The following is a 21,689-nucleotide window of genomic DNA, read 5'->3' on the forward strand; positions in this document are numbered from 1 at the left end:
TTAAACTGAAACAATTTATCTTTGACTGGTACTTCATGAAGAAAGGGTAAGGCAAAGAAACAGAGCTTTGGGCGTTTAGTTATTCCAATCTGCTGAAGAACGTTTGGTACATCTACGTATTGCACAAATGTTGAATATGTCGGTTTAAATTTCGTCACCTAACAACAGATTGTGTTAGTTGTCGAAGAAGTCCGGTTACGCATTGTACCGTATCGCATATCATATAGTGTAGGTGAGTGGGAATTAGAACTTCGAGTGCGTTCTGATAAAACAACATACGCTTTCGGCCTTTTTTTGTTTTTTAATTTGATTATCTCCAGTAGTGGCAGAATAAATGATAATCAGTCTTTCTTTTCAAGGATTCTGTCAGGTTTTGATACCTATAATGTAAGATAGAAGTTGATTATTTATCGATTAAAATAATGTATTATCGATACTTCAGGACTAACATTTTGTTCACTTTCGCAATCAAAAATAAATAATCTCACCTTAACCGTTTACATGCTATCAAGTTGTTTTGCTCCTCGAAAAATTTCGGAGGAGCATATATTTGAAACAACAAGAGATATCAACATGAAACATTGTAGGTAGATATATCTCATTGAGTAGGTGTGCAATGCATAAAACCGTAACTCTGCCTTGCCTAACTTCAGAATAATCCCCCTTTGTTTATTTTACACTTTGAACTTTGTCCGGGACATTACTCTAAAACTATAAGAGGTACCAACATGAAACTTTGTAGGTAGATAGATCTCATTGAGTAGGTGTACAGTGCTAAAGAATCGTAACTCTGCCGTGCCTAATTTTTGAATTATCCCGCTTTGTTTATTTTACAGAATAATCCCCTTTTGTTATTTTACACTTTGAACTTTGTCCGGGACATAACTCTAAAACTATAAGAGGTATCAACACGAAACTTTGTAGGTAGATATATCTCATTGAGAAAAAGTGCAGTGTATAAGAAACTTAACTCTGCCTTGCCTAATTTTTTATTTACCCCCCTTTGTTTATTTTACACTTTGAACATTGTCCGGGACATAACTCTAAAACTATAAGAGGTATCAACATGAAACTTTGTAGGTAGATATATCTCATTTAGTAGAAGTGCAGTGCACAAGAACCACAACTCTGCCTTGCCTAATTTTTGAATTATCCCGCTTTGTTTATTTTACACTTTGAACTTTGTCCGGGACATAACTCTAAAACTATAAGAGGTATCAACATGAAACTTTGTAGGTAGATATATCTCATTGAGTAGAAGTGCAGTGCACAAGAACCACAACTCTGCCTTGCCTAATTTTTGAATTATCCCGCTTTGTTTATTTTACACTTTGAACTTTGTACGGGACATAACTCTTAAACTATAAGAGGTATCAACATGAAACTTTGTTGGTAGATAGATCTCATTGAGTAGGTGTGCAGTGCATAAGAAGCGTTACGCTGCCTTGCCTAATTTTGAATTAATTCCCTTTGTTTATTTTCACACTTTGAACTTTGTCCGGAACATAACTCTAAAATTATAAGAGGTATCAACATAAAACTTTGTAGGCACATAGATCTTATTGAGTAGGCGTGCAGTGCAAAATAACCGTAACTCTGCCTTGCCTAATTTTTGAATTATCCCCCTACGTTTATTTTACACTTTGAACTTTGTCCGGGACAAAACCCTAAAACTATAAGGGGTATGAACATGAAACTTTGTAGATAGATATATCTCATTAAGTAGGTGTGCAGTGCACAAGAACCGTTACTCTGCTTTGCCTTATTTTGGAGTTATTGTCCTTTGTTCATTTTGACACTTTGAACTTTGTCTGGGACATTCCTCTAAAATTATAAGAGATATCAACATGAAACTTTGTAGATAGATAGGTCTCATTAGGTAGAAGTGCAGTGCTAAAAATCATAACTCTACCTTGATTTATTTTGAAGTAATTGTCCTTTGATTACTTTTTTTTTTACTTTTGTCCGGTAAATAACTCTAAAACTATTAGAGATATCAATATGAAACTTTGTAGGTAGATAAATATTTTTGGATAGAACTAAATTGGTTAAAGAACCTAATCAAAGCCTTGTCTTATTTTGGAGTTATTGCCTTTTGTTCATTCTTAAACTTTGAATTTTACCCGGGACATAACTCTGAAACTATAAGAGATATCATCAGGAAACTTCATAGACAGATAGATCTCATCTCATTAGAAGTGCAGTGCAAAAAAACTTCGCCTTGCCTTATTTTGGAGTTCTTGTCCTTTGTTCATTTTTATATACTTTCCTGTGTCCAAAACTTTCTCGGGGAGCATCACCCTTTTCAACCGATTCTTGTTTTTATCTTTTATTATTTTATCAATATTTGCTCCGCATTTGTTATATAATGATTTATTGCATTGAAAAAAATTAGTGAATTGATGTAGACTTTTGCATACCATTTATCATTTTCTTTATTTTTTTAAGATTCGTTCTTTTAATACGTGGACATATACATGGGCTATGATGAGTTGGAAAGTATGCTCGTTTCTCCTTTCAGCACATTTTTTTCAAGGTATGTGTAAAAAAAAAATGAATATTAAAGTATTTTGCTGTGTAAGGTCTGTTGCCCTAAATAAAAATGCAGACATTTAGAAAATAAAAACATATTTATATCTTCATCATATATTTTGATACTTGCAAATGTTGAATCAGAATAGAAATTATTCTGTTCTAGAAAACAAGCTAGTTTTAACAAATGAATGAACAACTAATAAACAAATACACTATAAAACATATATAAAGGAATAAACTCTCCATTCACAATATATATTCATCTCAGTTTATGAAGTCTTTGTTAATGAGAACTATCTTTTTCATTCACACTTTTACAATTTCATGCGTGCAAGTGTGAAACATCAATTATACTTTATATTTCCACAACACATTTTCACGCATTTGTCCATTTCATAATTTTGCAGGTTTGTTTTGCAAGAGCATATATCTTATCCCATCACAAACTGACGTTGTTGTTAACAATAACTTTACATTAACTTGCACATACAACGGGTACATTGAGGTAACTGGTACAAAATGGAATGTACAGGGAAAATATACACCATCTGTTGTTAGAAACGAAGACGGCACATGCTCTGGTAGCGGAATATTTGCTAACAACTCAATCTACGAAGTAGGATGCCCGTCAAAAACGTCTTTCACTGTAACAATATTACGAGTACAACTCGATGATCATGGTGCCCAGTGGATTTGCTTTGATCGTGAAAGGGAGAGTAACAATGTCACTATTTTTGTTAAAGGTACAGAATTGCAAATAATATCGTTTATGATCTTTACCTTCAAAAGTAATACTTAAAAATCCAATAAGTGCCGTTTAAAGTGTTTTTAATTGATTCTGGGCTCGAAACATGACACCTAGAGATGACAATACATGCGTCAAGGCATAATTGCCGGAATTTTTCAAAAAATATAATATAATACATTGTCATATATGAAATTCTATAATTTTGATGCGATTAAAAGCTGGATCTAAATTAATTTAACAGATAAATTGTAAATTTTGAAACCTTCCCATATACATAACATGTTTGTTATTGACACAGTGCTTCGATATTAAAATTTTGCCCCGGCTGAGGCTTTTCGGTGACATTTAAGATAAATTTACAAAATCTTTGCCATAAAACTTTATTACCATGCTTAGTCTAGTCGATGTAAAGAAGAAAAAGATGTCTTTTTAACGACCTAATCAAAAATATCTGTTGAGGAAAACAAAGGTGTATTGATGGATAAAATATGAATATACCTTATTAACGTACATGAAAAATGACAACTAAGAACGATAAAAAAGATGAAGAAGAAGAAATGTCATTTTTATTCAAAGTACCATTAATACGATTAATGCATATTAAACGAAAGGCTTTTTACCTGACTCTTTGTATGAAATAAATACTTTAGTACATGAATAAGACAAAAATCAAAATCTTATAATTAGAGATATAACAAATTAGTTTGTCTGTTTAACTTTAAATTAAACAACAACCTTGCATTTTAATTTCATTTTGATTATGTTATAGTTCCTGTTAGAAATGTAACGTTATCGGGACCAAGTTCTCGTTTATTCAAAGAGCATTCCAAACAAACTTTTAGATGTGAAACGTCAATTGGTCGACCACAACCTTACGTTGACTGGTTCATCCTTGAATATACTGGTAGCGTGAAACATGAAATCACAGTAAATTCTTCGTCGCAAATCATTTCCTCAACCACAGATGGACTTGTAGCTGTGAAGAGCCTTCTCCAGTTTTATCCTAATAAAACATTCACCAATTGGATGCTATATTGTGAAGCTTGGATTGACAACGAAACCAGTGCAATTTTCAGCAACCAGTTTACCCTTAATATAATGTGTAAGTAAAATAAATTAGTTTCACTTTTTAAGTTGGGAAATTGTCACTTACAAATATTTAGATGCAAACATTAAAACGTTAACAAAACTCCTAATAATGCTTTTTCATCTCCTACGTAGGACTTCAAAGTCTTTAAAAGGATTTATAATCTCCTAAATACGCTTGCATCTCCTATGTAGGAGTTTTAAACTCTTAATTAGGTTTAATATTTTTGTAGAGCATTATGTATTGGCACTAGGACGCTTCCGTATAAAACAGTTTAGAAAAGAAAAAAAGAAAAACGTACATGTGCACACAACATTTGGTTAAATAAATAATCTATGCAGCGTTTAGGTAAACTTTTAATAGCGGTTGACTAACATTTAATTCAACATAATACGATACATGAGTTGCAGTTCGGCATTTGTTGGGGTTTGCAATAATTGAATGAGCCTTCCCTTGCTGATTTTTGTTCTCATATTTTAGAGTAATACAAACGTTTTTTTTAATACAAGAGTTCAATTTGTAAGTTTTGTCTTAGAAAAACATATCTTAAATATATGCTTTTTATGAAATTATTTGGCTTTAATTTTATTTCTTCATCCTAGTTTGATTAGGTACTTGTAAAAGTAAATTATTCTTTGGCTTCAAATTAAGGGCGGAAATAAGTGTAGTGTAGATAACGTCCCTATTAGGATATCATAAATTGATTGGGTAATTACGAAAAATATTCAAATAGCTTAAACACGTCAGTGCTTTTATATTTGTCTGGTCCATCGGGATTATTAATATTTGCACGTAATTATTGAAACGTGAATACCGCTGAAATCGGTGATAGGAGGCAAGAGAGATATTGTATTTTACCATTGTTTCACATCCGCAGAGACAATCAAACCGGATTTGCAATTGTTGATATATCCCTGAAAATCGAAGTTTTAACGGGCATACTGGAGTCAGCTGGGGGTTTGTTGGTCGGTCGTTTGGTCAGTTGGTTGGTTTGTTGGTCGGTCCGTTGCAGATTTCTTGTCCGGGACATACCACATAATGCACAAAAGATATCAACTTAAAATATTCAAGGTAGATAGATCTCATTGATATAAAATACAGTGCTATAAACATAACTCGGCCTTGCCTTAAATTTGGATTCATTGCCTTTGGTTTCATTTCTATATTTTGAATATTGTCTGGGGTATAACTCTGAAACTACAAGAGATATATATCAACAAGTAACTTTGAAGGTAGATACATCTTATTTAATAGAAGTGCAGTGCATAAACGCCGTAACTATGCATTTGTTAATATGGAAGTATTTGCCCTTTGTTCATTTTTACTCTGCGAACTTTGTCCGTGAAATATTTCTAAAACTACAGGAGGTAACAACAAGAAATTTTTTTAGGTAGATAAATCACATTGAGTAAAAGTGCAGTGCATAAGAACCGTAACTATGTGTTATCTTATTTTTGGAGTTAATGCCCTTTGATCATTTTTACGCTCTAACCTTTGGCTTTGTCCGTTGCTGATTTCTTGTCCGGGACATAACTCAGAATGTACAAGAAATATCAGCTGCAAACTTTGTAGGTACATATATTTTATTTAGTAGAAGTGCAGTGCAAAGGAACCGAGACTCTGTCTTGCCTTATTTTTGCCCTTTGTTTATGTTTTACTTTGAACTTTGTCCAAGGCTACAAGAGTTATCAACAGGAAACATTGTAGGCATCTATATCTCATTGTGTAGATTTGCAATGCATAACATCCGTAACTCTGCCTTGCCTTATTTAAAGTCATTGGCCATTGTATATTTATACACTTGTCCGGGACATAACTCTGAGACCTAATAGGGTATTAACGTAAAACATTGTAGTTAGATATAATTTATTAAGTAGAATTACAGAGCATAAAATCGTAACCCTCATTTCAGAGTTATTACCTTTCGTTCATTTTACATTGTGAGCTTAAGATGTCCGGGACAGTCCGGGACATAACTATAAAACCACGAGAGGTTTCAACAAGATAGATCACATTGAGTAGCAGTGCATAGTTTCAAGTTTTGGAGTCGCCCTTTGTTCACTTTAACCTTTGTCCGGGTTATAATTCTGAAAATACTACAGGTATTAACAAGAAACTTAAAGGGTAATTAAATGTCCTTAAGTAGAAGTGCGGTGTAAAAGGCCGGAACTATGCCTTCCCTAATGTGGGCGTTATTGCCTTTTGTAAATTTTAACATCTTGAACTTTGCCCTGGACATAAACTGAGAACTAGTATAAAATTTAACTTTAAACTTTGTAGGTATATAGATCTCACTGAAGAACTGTAGCCTCCCCGCCCCCTTCTTGCATTATGTTTACTTTTATACTTTGAGCTTTGTCCGGGACAAAACATAAGAACTATACAGGGTAGCAACTTGAAATATTGTTGGTAGATACATCTGAATGAGTAGAAGTACAGTGCATTAGAACCGTAACCATCCCTTCCATAATTTTAGAGTTTTTGCCCTTTGTTCATTTTACATTTTTAACATTGTCAAACTTTGATTTATTTTATTGATATAGGACAAATAATTACTAATTATTTTAGAAAAATCTATAATCTACTGCAATCTCTGTGTGCAAAATTATAAAAAGCATGTTTCCCGACAAGCACGTGTCGGGGGTATTCTGCACTTGTGGCAATTTCTAGTTTTAAAATAATCTTTCAGTGATCGCCTTTTCTATAGATGTGCATGCTTTACAGATGTCAAGAGCCGTGTTGCAGCTGTAAAGCGTTGTCCCATACTTCAGTTTAGTGTTGTTATATTTTTGGTGCTTTGGAATAATTGATTCTAGCACCTGAATTTCAAAGAATGAATACCGCTTAAGCCGGTTGGAGTGAGGATATTAGATTTTATCATTATCGCCCATGAATAGATTTAATTTACAATGAAAATATTGTTTCATAATCATTTTCCCATATTTTCATACTTTAAAGCAGGAGGTGTCTAGTGCAGTGTGGTAGCTGTAAGGAGTTGCCCCGTTCTTCACTTCAGTGTTGTTATAAATTATTGTTCTTATCCTTCGGAATCATTGATTCTAACACGTAAGTGATGAAGGCTGAATACCGTTTAATCCGGTAAAGAGGTATGAGAGAAAGTGCAATCTAACATTATAATAAACAACCTCAATCAATTCTAGTCTACAAAAGTCTGTTGAAAATAATGTCCACCTCCAGTATATTTCAGGCAAATTACGGGCATTTACAATATTTACGGGTGCAACGCAAGCCATCATATAGTTATTGGGTATATTCAGTATAACACCTATACCCATTATTGAAGTACGTAACTAATTTATGAATAAACAATTCGTAGAGAATAAAAAGCCCCGTTTATTCTCTTATCTAAATGTGTCCATGCATTGTTATTGTCTTGGAAGTATTTAGTTTCTATGTTTAGAAAGGGGCTGTTAAGCGTTACCTGTTTTGCTATAAGAGCAACACAGTCTCATCAGATGATATCATAAAATATAGGATCAGATTCAAACAATTTACCTTTAAAACAAAGGATGACTTTAAATCCATAGTTAGGTCTTTAACTCCGTAAACTATTACAATTCAGATCCTCCAGATAGTCCACCAGTAATTCTTGGATACGAGGACGGCAAAATGTATACACTTATAGAATCAGAAGTTGGTGAATTATCCTGTTCTATATCTAGTGGAAACCCACTTCCAAATTTAACGTGGATATGCTATAATAGCAAACCGGCATTGAGCACAGTAAATGGCAACATAGTTATGAGCAATGTGACTTTGATTGCGTTTCGTAATCAATCGTATTGTTCTTGTGTATCAAACCATCCATGGTCAGGAGTTACGCAATCCACTACTGTGTCAGTACACATTCTATGTAAGTTATTCGAAATATATTATACAACATTCCTTACAAAAATAATAAAGAAGCCAATTATACATTATGCATTAGTTACGTGTTGTTCTTCTCTGTAGTTACTCTCTCTCTCTATATATATATATATGTGTAAATAGCTAGTTTAAGTGCAATAAACATACATGATCATTATGGCAAAAAAAAAATCAATCAACTTAATTAAACGGATAATAAGCACCACACATACATACTCAAACACACACGCGCACACAGATACAGACACATACATGTATATAGTATTCGAGTCAATAATTGTTTTGATTACTAGCTCACGTTCATATGATATATGATAACAAACCTCGATAAAGTATATATCACGATCTATCCTTTAAAATGTAGTTCCACCACAGAAACCAACATTAAAAGTGAACTCAGCATATGTGACTGGTACAATTGACGTAATAATCAACCAAAATCTGAATGTAATATGCGATAGCGAAGGTAACCCACTCCCGAACTACACTTGGACTGGTCCTCTCATAGGAAATGTTATGGGTAAAGAACTTAATGTTACGATCAATAGTAAAAACGACAGAACATACAAATGTATAGCTAGAAATGTTATTACAAGTTTGGAAAACATGCAAACAGATGGAAGAAATGAAACTGCTTTAACAGTTAAGGTTTTGTGTAAGTAAAACTTTACATAAATAATGTTATTTTAAGTAAGTTCTATTCATATCTGCTTAGCCTAATTTTCCTAATATATACAGATGTTAAAGCGCTATTCATAACAGTACTGTTAATTTTCATATTAGATACAGTTTAAAATTCATATATGTTTTATCTTTTTTACAGCACATTATGTGCAAATATGTTTTACATGTTGTTCAAATTACAATTTTATATTTCTGGTTGATTCGGAAGTTATTTAATCAAATGGCATGAAGGATTTCACGCAGTATAAGGTATATTTGTTTTAATAATAATTATAGTATATTGCTTTTCATGAACTGATTTATAAGATCCACCTGAAAAACCTTTTTTTAAATATGGACATATACACGGGCAACTTATCAGTCATGACATGCTCGAAGTATTCAAGGGAGAATCCTTTTCTATATACTGTGATGCCATAGGAAATCCTCCTCCCACTGTGTTTTGGGATAATAACTATACAAACGAAAGTGTTATAAATATACAGTCTATAAGATCTGCCATCAACAAAACGTGTACTGCAAGAAATAAAATGAAAGAAACCGTTGGAGAAAACAGAGATGGTGTTTCAAAATCTACATTAATCATAAAAGTTTTCAGTAAGTATGTGCTCTTCCTGCTTACTATTTGACTTTCATTTCAAATATAGAAAGCAAATAAAGGTGTTCTCTTGAACAAAATACTTCTATTACTGTATTCGGTGATTAGGAATTTAATTAAGGTCGTTGACTTCAAACCACTTGCCCTTCACCGCTGTGGATTCGAATCCCGACAGGGACTTATGATTCTTTCATGTGAGGAAGCTATCCAGCTAGCTTATGTAACGTCCGTGGTTCTACTCAGGTGCCCGTTCGTGCCTGAAATAATACACGGAAGGGCACCTGAGGTCTTCCTCCACAAATAAAGCTGGAACGTCGCGATATGACCTATACTTTGTCGATGTCAGACCTGGGGTAATCACTAATCGTAATCATTGATTTTTTAATTGATTACATGATTACACTGTAATCATCATGTAATTGATTACCTTGCCCAAAACTGATTACATTAATTGTAATTAATCAATTACAGCTTAAATTCAGTCTGTAATTATGATTACAATTTGATTGATGTTGATTACTTTCAGATTTTACATGAAACTATTGAAATTCAAATGATTTATTTCACATGTTACAGTTTAACTAAGGTAGTACAATATCAACTGAGATGTTTTAAGACATCACTCACAATGAAGAAATAAGTTTTAATCCATACAGTTAACCTGGAATTCTAACTGAAAGATAGACATTATTGTTTGGCTTGTATTCTTACCAAATTGTCAAATCATTGGATTTATGATGTCTTTGACTTTCCTAAAGAAACATCTGGAAATGTGACAGCACAGTGCAAATTGTGCCCTAAGAAGATAAATGGAAACATTAAGTCACATTCAAATTTCATTACCCACATAAAGGTATGTTAAATTTTGTTTCACATATTTTGGTTAAACCATGTTTTAAAAAGTTTCAAACAATGTAGATAACTTCTTTACTTTGTATATTCTAGAGTTTATGTCAGATGCATATTACCATATTTTAATTATATGCAACAGTTATTTTGTTAGGTGATAGACAATGTGTCTATATTATAATGGATACTGTTGTACCATTGAAGTGTTTGTAAAATAATTGATAATTTCTTTGTAAATTCTATTGTCTCTTTGTATTCCCATATAAAACATTATTGTTTTCACACCTGTTTTAACACCTGTATACAGCATACTGTACAATTGACACTTTTCAAAATTTCTGTTGCAGAGAGTTCATTATGAAACCTACACCAAGAAGACTGAGGACCATTCCTGCATCATTGGCCCCTGTAGAGCGTTTGTTTAGTGTTGCGGTAAATTATTCCGTCCTGATAGATGCAGTCTGACTGACAGACGGTTTCATCAACTTATGATGCTAAAGTGCAATGCTAAAATATGATAAAGTGATGTGACAGTAACTAAAAGTGTGTTAAATTGATGACTGTTGATGAGCTGGAAATTCTTTGTGTATATAATGTATATAATGTATACTAGTATATTAAATAGCATTAAGAAACTTTTGTTTATAGTTATACATGGAATGTAATCAATTATCAATCAATTACTTTCTTAAAGTAATTGTAATTTAATTGATTACAGAGGCAAGTCTGAGTAATCAATTGTAATCAATTACAATAAAATCTGAAAGTAATTGTAATTAAATCAATTAATGATCAATGTAATCATCCCCAGGTCTGGTCGATGTGACGCAAAACCCAATCAAAAAAAAAAATAGGAACTTAAATATCAGCTTAAGTCTTCACATGAATTCAAAATAGTTTTCCCGCTACAAATATGATAAAAGCAGCAATATTTATCCAATACCATATTGCTTTATACTTGTACAATTTTATCTTCTTTAAAATGTGTATCCGTTTTACTTTCAGCTCAGTCGAAAATACAACGTTTTTATGTCAATGCGAAGAAATCAAATGGTGCCTTTATTGTAAATGAAACCAGTACGGTATCATTTATTTGCAGTGCAGAAGGATACCCCGCTTCAGATATTATTGTTATCAGTCCTGAAGAAAAAGCTATTTTAAATATAACAAATTCAAACAGCATAGATCTCGTACTGATTAATGTATCATATGTTAATGCTGGAGAATATACATGCATTGGACAGAATATATACAACACAGATAATCAGTCTTCCAAGTCAAAACTTATCCTTATTGTTCGATGTAAGATATTTTATGTTTGCCAGAAGCACATTTAATTAAAACTTAGGAACTAAGCAATAAAGTAAGACATAAATAACGATTATAATTCTAAACGATAGTTTGACTCGATAAACAAGAGCCGAAAAATAATCATGACGTTTGGCAAATTTTAAATAAAAACGTTTAAACGTTTCTTTTCATATGTAATAGCTCTTGATTAACATAACGACAAGACCCGAAAGTCGTTTTCATTCGAGATTTTTGAAATGAAAATACAGCAAAAAACACAAAAAAAACACACACACACACACACACACACAAGCGATTTAAACGACTACTCAGCTTCAAGTTTAACAATTAGTAAACTTCCATTTACGATTGTGAATGCCATTTTTGTTATACATGGAGGAAAAATTTCAGAAATGATGACAGCGCGAACAAAGAAAATAAAATAAAAAAATAAACGATTAAATGTCATTGTGATATAATATTCATGATTTTATTTTAGATATTGTAACCTTTTAGTAACAAAAAAATCATTAATTATTAATTTATATTTTATAAATAAATACATTTATTATTAAATACCTATAAATTTTCTCCCTAAAATACACATACACGCATATCTTGAAGAGCAAATACGCTTCAACGGATAGAAAGTTCCGTATTATGTAAGTGACAAACAATATACCATATATGGAAGTGCCGGACTATTTTTGACGTTGATTCCGATCTTAGCATTGTATAACGTTGCATTTGAAAACAGGAACCAAAATTATTAAAGGCGTGGCCGGTTTTGCAATTACATATTCATCCGTCAGTCATGAATTTATTTCTGGACAATTACATTTCATTTTCTAAATAAAACGAAAAGGTACATTATAAAAGGAAAATTATGTTGTAGTAGCTTTCTGAGGCTATGTGTTTTTCTACTCGCAACGTTGGAAAATTGCACCGCTGTTCGTAGCAAAATACAAAGCCTCAAAAAGATATTACAACATAATATACCGTATTATCCATATCAGTGTTTAAATTTATTACTTTTTTATAGATAATACAGTTTTACTGCGTTTAACATTTTAATTTCGATAGCATTTTCAAATTATGATATTAACCTTGCATTTTAGGTCCACCAAGACCATCTTCTGTCGATTACAGCATAGTGAAGATCATTGCAATTCTAAATGAGGACGTGCTTTTGCAATTCACTGCTCATGATTATCTTGATGAACCAAACAACACAGTTTTTACATGGTTTCAACATCACCAGTCTGTACAAAACGATGGTGGTAAAATCACAATATCTTCAGATGGAATGCAGTCAAACCTTACTATCAAAAATATAACACGTGAAGATATTGGGCAAATTGCAGTGCATGTATCGAATTCCGTTGGCAAATACATTCATTTCTATGAAATTTTGTTAAAAGGTAAGTCAGGTGAGTTTGTGTATTTCTTTTACAAATGAAACTACAAAAAACCCCAACAAAACACTGTGACTAAATGCAAAATACTTCGACAAAATGGAATGTACAGAATGTTTATTGTTAAGAAAGCTTTAAATTCGTTTTAGATAAACCAGACCAACCGCTTTACTTCAATGAAATTGAAAACTCCATTACTGACTCATCGGTCACTCTGACATGGACTGCCGGTTTCAACGGCGGTGAATCGCAAGTGTTCATTCTGATTTATAAAATGTCTTCCGGGGACAACTGGAAGAGCACAACGATACAGGATAATGGTTTCAAACAGAGGAATTTTACCCTCAGAGGTTTATCAAGAATGACGGAGTACGACGCTAAAATGTTCTCGAGGAATGAAATCGGTGACTCCAACCTCACTCCAAGTCTTCATTTTAAAACAAAAGGTATATAATTCTAATGTTTTTTTACTCACTTCTGTATACAAAATCAGATGAATTTACAAATGCTAATGGTTTTGCATTTTTTTTATTTGGTTTGATTTTATAGAATTATTATTGTAGTCATTTTAAAAATCGTAGCGTTATACGAATTTGTTTGCTTTGCACTTTCGTTATTTTATTGTTGATTCAATTAACAAAAACGTGTGTCCTTCTAGCATACATGTACATATGGCAACAAAAATAACAGTAAATACACATAAAACATGTACCAACATTATCGAAATGACACAAAGTTACATTAACATTTACAAATTTAAAATTTCTAACTGTACCTTTATTTAAAAATGTGTGTATACCAAAACTGTCTCTTAAAGGAGTTATCATCTGGAAACTGTTTTAAGCTTATTGAAAGTCTTATTTTGCAAAGTTGACAGGAAGATGAAAGGGACCGTAACAATAAATATTCTTATGCTGTGTTTGAACTCGACCTCTTTAATATTAATAAAGTAACATTTGATCTTTTTGTGTGCTAAAACTAGCACAATTCAATACAAATAGAGATAAAAGAGGTTATAATTTTAGGGAATTTATTGGCATAAAAGTATATTTGAAATAGATCTGTTTCCTTTTCTTTGGCATTTTGTAAAATCCATTTCCTTGTTCTCGGAGTACCATCCGACCGATTGACATTATGACAGATAGATCGGCCGAAAAACTCTAACATCATTTGTTGGGTTATTAATATCATAAATGGGCGCCTTGTCTGTCCAAAGTGTTCAGTAAGGCAAAATGTTTTCATGAAATAAAAAAGAAGTTTAAGACCTGAGTGATAAAAGTCACTTGACATGTAACTTCAATGTGACGATACCACGTGACCTTTAGTTATCTATTTATGTGCACTTTTTGCCCGATTCAGGTATGGTTTTATTCCATATCTTTCATGTTAGCCTACCGAATTTGACAAGTTAATTACCCGTAATTATAAAAGCTTCTCAAATACTTCAAAATTATGAAAACCAGTATAATTATGTTTTTCATGGCTACGGCCGGAGGAAACGGTACACACTTGAAAATAATAAAATAATAATAATAATAATAATAAACGGAACACGCCGGTTTTTTTCACTTGACATGTAACTTCAATGTGACGATACCACGTGACCTTTAGTTATCTATTTATGTCCATTTTTTGCCCGATTCAGGTATGGTTTTACTCCAAATCTTTCATGTTAGCCTACCGAATTTGACAAGTTAATTACCCGTAATTATAAAAGCTTCTCAAATACTTCAAAATTATGAAAACCAGTATACTTATGTTTTTCATGGCTACGGCCGGAGGAAACGGTACACACTTGAAATTTTGAAGTACAACACCTATTAAAACCAGATGTAAGGGATAGGACATGTTCTATTTTGAAAATCTTGTCGTACAGATTTTACAGACCTCCCACCATGACAAGTAACAGATTACCAAATTATCTCCTGATAATGGGTGTAATGAGTGAAATTCCAGAACAATTAGGGCTAAAAGGTAAACATAGTAGTAAGGTGGGGTAAAAATGATGTTGAAAAACTCTTCAGGAGACCCAAAGTTTTGTTATGTTCGAATCCCAAATTATTCCGTAAATGATTATGTCACTGTATTGAATTGTTCTCTAATAAGGGGAGGGGAGGTAGTTTGTAGGCGGCCAGATAGCTTAGTAAGTAGAGCCACAGTACGGTATTCCGAGGGTCCCAGGTTTGAGTCTTAGTCAGGCTTCACAAAAAAAAAAATATATATATATATATATTTAAATGGAGGTGTTTCAATCATTACTCATGGCGAAAAAAGTATTTAGTGAGTAAAAGTATGTAAAGGATCAATGTAAAGGGATCCCTTTAGGGGAAACCTCAGATGATTCTCACAGTGTAGAATTGCCGTCTGAATGCAAGTGTTGTATAGCTTTGAAAATTGTACATCTTATCTCTAATTAGTCCTCTACGACTAAATCCTACCGTCTGTTGAGGCTTTTACTAATAGCTTGTAGAAGTTAAAATCTATGAAGACAAAAGAAAACACTATTAGGTTACTTTGCGCATTATTTAATTTTAATGATCTATCACATGTTTATCAAAATTTACCTGTAAAACAATCTTAAGTTCACATCTACTTAATATATCTTACATGAAATATGTAGCTTTATTTCGGAGCTGATTATTATAAGCTTGTCTGTAAATATTACATTCAAATAAGTTTTCAATAAGATAATTTTATAAAAAGTAAAAGATTTGACGTTTAACTCCTTCGAGAAATAAAACTTTATTTACACTTTGGGAAACGTCCTCAAAAGTCTGATAAAAGATTCATTAAATTTATTTTCTTTGTCATTGCCAGATTGGAAAATATTTACATTGCTTACAAATTTCTTCCTCTAGATACTGTGAAGATTATTTTTGTGTTCGTGTAGATATAGATGCTAAAAGATTTAGCACTACAATTTCGTGCCATTACATCTCAGAAACCCTTACACTTATTAAATCCTTAGCCTTGCGGTTTTGTAATCGAAATGTGTACACGTGCATTTTAACTATGTAAATGCACGACAAAAGAACAGTTACACTCTATTTTGGCTCAGTTTTGAAAAAAAAAATAAAACAGAAAAACAAATAAAAAAAGATCAGTCGGGCAGTAACGTGTAATCCAGCACAATGTTTTTCGGTTTGATATAACGAAAGTGGCTTAACATTGTGTATGAAGATTATTGTACAAACTGTACACATGGGAATGGGCGAACCTAATATTGATCACCGACATGCGCCACTTCAAACAATGTGTAGGTTTCTGGTATATCATATGAGGATTAAACTTCCATACGTGAAACGGATAATTGACAATTTGAGACTAAAATTGTGTTTTTGTTTTATATCAAAATAACTGTTCAAAAGCCTCGAAAAACTAGTTTGACCCTTTAATAGTTTGGACAATTTCGGATAAACAATGTAACCTGTCATAAACAAAACCTTTTATCGTTATTGTTTCTGAAATTAAGTTTAAACATTCGTTATGTATCATGTCATTTTAAGCAATTTCGATAAAAACTGGAAAATACTCCAAAAATGATATATATTTGAAAGTTATACATGAATACTAAATTTCTTCTGTAAAATGTATAATTATCTGTAAAACTCTAATGAATTTAATACAAGAATCTACTATAACATGTATATTGTAGGGTATATGTTAATCATATAATAAGAGGAATGATGTTAACAAAACTATAATATTATTCTTATTTCTATCAAAAGTGAGGAAAAACTGCGGATTTACTAGAAAACATTAGTATTATTTATTTTCTTTTTTGAGTGTGTACAGTGTTCGCCTGGAGTAGATATGGATATCATCCGAAACTATTTTTTTGGTATTCTAAATGTTTATATTCCATGGAACGTTTTTACAATGTAGACTACTCAATGTATTATCTTGTCAAAATCGGTTTGGTAACAGCACAAGGGGTCGCGCATGTTCCGCATTCTAAAGGTGGCGTGGTATCGCCACTTTGGTAACATCCAAAGATAGAAAGTGATTACACGTGCATAACTCTGTCATGGTGGTTCACTTCTAGATGAAATCGTACTTTCCTCCACACAATTCGTGAAACATACCAATAATACGTATATAATTATTTGTAGCGTCAACAAATGTCTAACATTTAAGTATGTTCACATAACTTTATTCAGTATCTATGATAGCTTTAACACTGGATATACCCTTATTTTTAAGACAATTACACATTATTCCTAAATTCGTTGAAATAGACATAAAGTACTTTTTTACCATTTATGTGTTTGAATTTACCTGTTTGTAGATGCACTAACTACATTTTATTTTGTGTTTTTTTTTAAGTAGCGGGCGTTTCACAGCAAAAGTCAGGTACTGATGTGAAAAACTTAGGTATTGTTGTTGGAGTTGGCGTTGGTACATTTGCAGGAACTATTTTGATAGTTGTCGTTACTCTAATTTGTTACAAGTGCTTCAGGTGTGCTCACGTTATAAATTATCATAAAAGTCATCACAGAATTACAAAAGAAAAAATAAACATGTTATGTTTTTTTAGTTTTTTTTTTAATTACAGCATACTTAAATTTGCAACAATTAGAACATATGTATCCGACTGCTTGGCAAGATAATTTTTACGATGTTATAAAAACCATTTCTGTTTTCATAGTTAAATGTATATTAAGTAATTCCTATTTCCGTAACATAATATTCGTAGATAATGAATTGAAACTGCTTTTAATATATTGTGTACAATAATAAAATGTATGCATAAAATCGTCCAATGACAAGTATATAACAGAAAGGCACTACGATTGAAAAAAAAGTTACTCTAATATTAGTTTAATTCTTTTACAGGAAGGACCAAAATTCTGCCAGAAAAGCGATAGGTATTCTCTTTTTTTGAGATTTCTTATCAAAATAATCAATATTTTATGGTACCATGCTTTAATTATTATATTTTCCATGTTTTTAAATTTTAGTTAATATTACATGAGCTATTTAAAGCCTATCTTGTGCCAAAATATGTAATTGTAGCAAACATGAAAATGTAAAAAACAATATCATTTTTTAAATAAGTTTGAAAATGATACAACTCAATAATCGGACAGGAAGTGTACTTTCTCTTATATACACATTGCCTTTGTGTTTGTCAATACTATAGAATAAGGGAGTTATCCTAAATAAATAAACTTTCAAATCAATTTGCACGGCGATTATATCAATGGTCTCCTTTTGAATGCTTGCATTATGTTATTGAATACCAAACATATGTGAAATGAACACAATGCAGTTTCGTTATTCAATTCACCGATTGCAAGATGCCTTTTATAAATCGTAAGCTGTGGCATTTGGCATTTTTTGCTGACTACGGAAATGCCTACGATGTTATCTCAGGTTTTTTTTTTATCATAAATGGTTTTTCATTGTTGTACCATCAAACAAAATGCTTATAAATGTGTCAAATAAGATAAGAATTGTTTCTTTTTGGTGTAGTTTTTGTACTGTACTATACTGTATTTACAATATACTTAAACTATCTAATGCTGAACAAATCACTTTTTCATACGGTTAGAATGGGTTATACATTCCTTTTAAGACACATTTTGCAATAAATAACATGTATGATTATTATTGGCGCAATTAAGATAATTATTTTCTCTTTATAATATGATGACATGAGCGCGAGACAGACAGAAGAAGCCATGAACTGTTCTTTTCATACCCTATGGTGGCTTATTTACGTATTTTTAACCACGTAAATGCGAAACGTTAAGATATTACAAATTTCGATTATCAAGAAGAGAATTCAAAGTGTACACAAAAATAAGGCAAAACATGTGTTGTGTTTTCACCTCTTATTCGTCGTATATTTGTAATTTTGCATTTTTGTCAATGTTGCAATAGCATGCCTATCTTACTTTGGCATTAGTTCAATTCTCTTTGTTGAACTGCTGCTTTTTCCGCAGCTTAACGTTACATTTAAGCATGTGCAGATATAACACATACGTCACAGCAAATGATATAATTTTGACAAATATAATTAGTCAGTTGATTATAAACTGACCTTCAATAGTTTGAATGATATTATATGTAATAATCTTATCTTCTGTACGGTATGTTTGGTTATTTTCTGCTGATGTACTCGTTCGCTAGTAAACCCGAAAAGGGAAAATAACACATTGTAACGAAAATGTAACAATGCAGAACAGCTGTGACAATAAAATAATGTCAAAAAGCGAAAAGGTAGCAAATCAACAAAAATAAAATGTTACAATGCCATCAAGCAAACAAGCAAACAAATGCAAAAATGAAGGACTGTTAAATGTTATAGATCGTATTCGTATATTCTGATATCATTATTAAATATCTTTTTTTTATTAATTAATTATATAATTTTATGTATTTCATTTCAAACTCAGTCGTTTGTCAATTATTCAAATATTTAGGATTTTGCTTTAAATTTCTTTTTTTATAAGATTGACTTTTGACAATATACTTTTAACATGCTTAATACTAATAAAAAGGCACAAAATAGTATCGATAGTTGTAGTACTAGTAATAGAATATCATTACACAAATCAGTTAAGATAATCTTTCAAGAGCTTTGGAATATTTTCAAATATATTTGATAGAAATGTTCATGAATGCATAGATTGCCTCCTGTGTGTCATAGTGAGTGTTTTGCGTAAAAAAGTATCTGATATTTGTTGTTTTCGTTTGCAACACGTAGCATGTATAAATCAATTTGATTCATTTATTTCTGAAGGAAACATGAAGGACAGCCAGAATGCATTTACGTATGAGAATTTGGATTCGACCGAAAGTAAAGAGAATGAGAATAATCGAGTACACACAACTCCTACATATGAGTCACTTGACTCTGCATTACAAGAACTTAGTTCATTCAAAGAAACAGGTAGCAGAACACATCAACCATGTCAACAGAATCAAACATCTGAGTACATAAATACAAATATTTAAAAGATAAATTGGGTGACTCTTGTATATTTTCCTTGTAACTTATGTTATTTTAAAGTCAATTTGAAAATACATTTGGACATTTCTGTCAAGAATTTTGTTTTTGTTATTTGTAATTTCTATTTAATACCGATTGACAATCATGTAGTATATTAAGTACAATCAGTACATGTATGTTTATTCATATAATACAAATTAAGACTTACTTTGGTATCTTATCATAATATTATAATAAGCAATTTTAAACAAATTCAATGGAAAATGGCCAGGAGATGCAAAGATATAACGCAGTAATAATTCTGTTTATATGATATAAATATTCATGTTCATGTAATCTCATTTGTAATCATACCTGTTTGTATCATTTATTTATTTCATTTTGTTTTTGTCTTTGAAGTTGATTTTATGACTTTTACTTTCCTCTTTTGGTTTGATACAGGACGCTTCTGAAATTTAGTTGCGAAATTGTTTTTTTCTTTTGTGTCATTTTTGTATTTGTAAAAATTAAAAAAAGCAAGCGAAATTATGGATCAAAAGGCTTTATGGCACCTGTTTTCTTTTTTTTTAGGGGGAAAAAAATGGATGAAACATTTTGTAATATTGATTAAAAATTTGTAATATGTTTTGTTCAGACCTAATAAGTCTTTTTTATTTGTTTATGTTTTATAATTTGCACATATAAAATTAATAATAACCATAAAAATTGTTTTTTTTGATTTTTTTTTTATCAGCTGTTTAAAAAAATAAATTTGTAGATTTTTTAGTAAAATGTTCGTATTTTAATATGTGACTTTAAAAAAACAGTTAATTTTCCCAAAATAGTATTTGGAAAAAAACCCCTTGTGGGAAATTTTTCGAACTGTTAAGTAACGAAAAAATCTTTTTTAAATTTTGACCTCCCATTTATTTCATGCATCAAATTGCAAAACTATACTAACGTATACGATTTATGGGATCCTCTAGTTTACAAAATAGTTTTGTTTATGTCTTTTAATTTGGGTTTTTTACTTTACAAAAACTTTGAAAAATTGGGTTAAATTTTGTAATAGTATACTATAAAGTATATGTTTATGATGTATATTGCCCAAATTGGTTTAATTTTTTTGCATGTATGGAAGGGGCGAAAGTTGATTTCTCTTTGTTTGAAAAACTTTTTTCTTTTCTTTTAAACCATCTTTTTAAATCTTTTCAACTTCTAAAATTTCTATAAGCACCCCCAACTTTGAGGGGGGTTTTTATTTTTTGGAAAAACATTTAAAAATCGTCTACTTTGCCTTTTTAAAGAAATTTTTTCCCCAGTTTTATTAATTCAATTTACTAGTTGTGCTTTTAACATCAGACGAGAACTATTTTAATCGGGGTCCCCCAAAAATCCCTCCTTGCCCTTTTAAACGGGCCGGGCATTGCAAAGAGTCGCCCAAAATAACTTTCTACCAAAAAAAAAAAGTTTATTTACGGGCTTGTGGGGAAACTTTCGAGAGCCCTTTAAAAGTTTATTGTTTTAAACGTAATGTTTTTTAAAAAGGGGATTTATCGTTAAATTTTTTAGTACATTGTACAAAAGAAAAGAAAATATATGTTTTAAAAATTTATCAAATTTAGAAATTTTGGCGGTAACTTTTTTTCAAAACTGTC

At 31.4% G+C, this 21,689-nt stretch overlaps 1 protein-coding gene across 1 annotated transcript; it reads left to right on the forward strand.

Annotated features, from left to right (window-relative positions):
- Positions 1-2,451: 2,451 nt before the first annotated feature.
- On the forward strand, positions 2,452-20,057 carry LOC132724507 (nephrin-like). The gene is made up of 12 exons (XM_060709377.1): positions 2,452-2,536; positions 2,943-3,278; positions 4,053-4,385; positions 7,954-8,244; positions 8,623-8,913; positions 9,249-9,539; positions 11,395-11,691; positions 12,798-13,100; positions 13,244-13,540; positions 17,424-17,553; positions 17,931-17,962; positions 19,843-20,057. Exons 1-12 carry the CDS (start codon positions 2,485-2,487, stop codon positions 20,055-20,057), a joined length of 2,868 nt encoding a protein of 955 aa, XP_060565360.1. The 5' UTR covers positions 2,452-2,484.
- The last annotated feature ends 1,632 nt before the right edge of the window (positions 20,058-21,689 follow it).

The sequence above is a fragment of the Ruditapes philippinarum genome, unplaced genomic scaffold (genome assembly GCF_026571515.1).
Source record: "Ruditapes philippinarum isolate M1 unplaced genomic scaffold, ASM2657151v2 ctg6550_1_1_1_1, whole genome shotgun sequence".
Classification (NCBI taxonomy): Eukaryota; Metazoa; Mollusca; class Bivalvia; order Venerida; family Veneridae; genus Ruditapes; species Ruditapes philippinarum.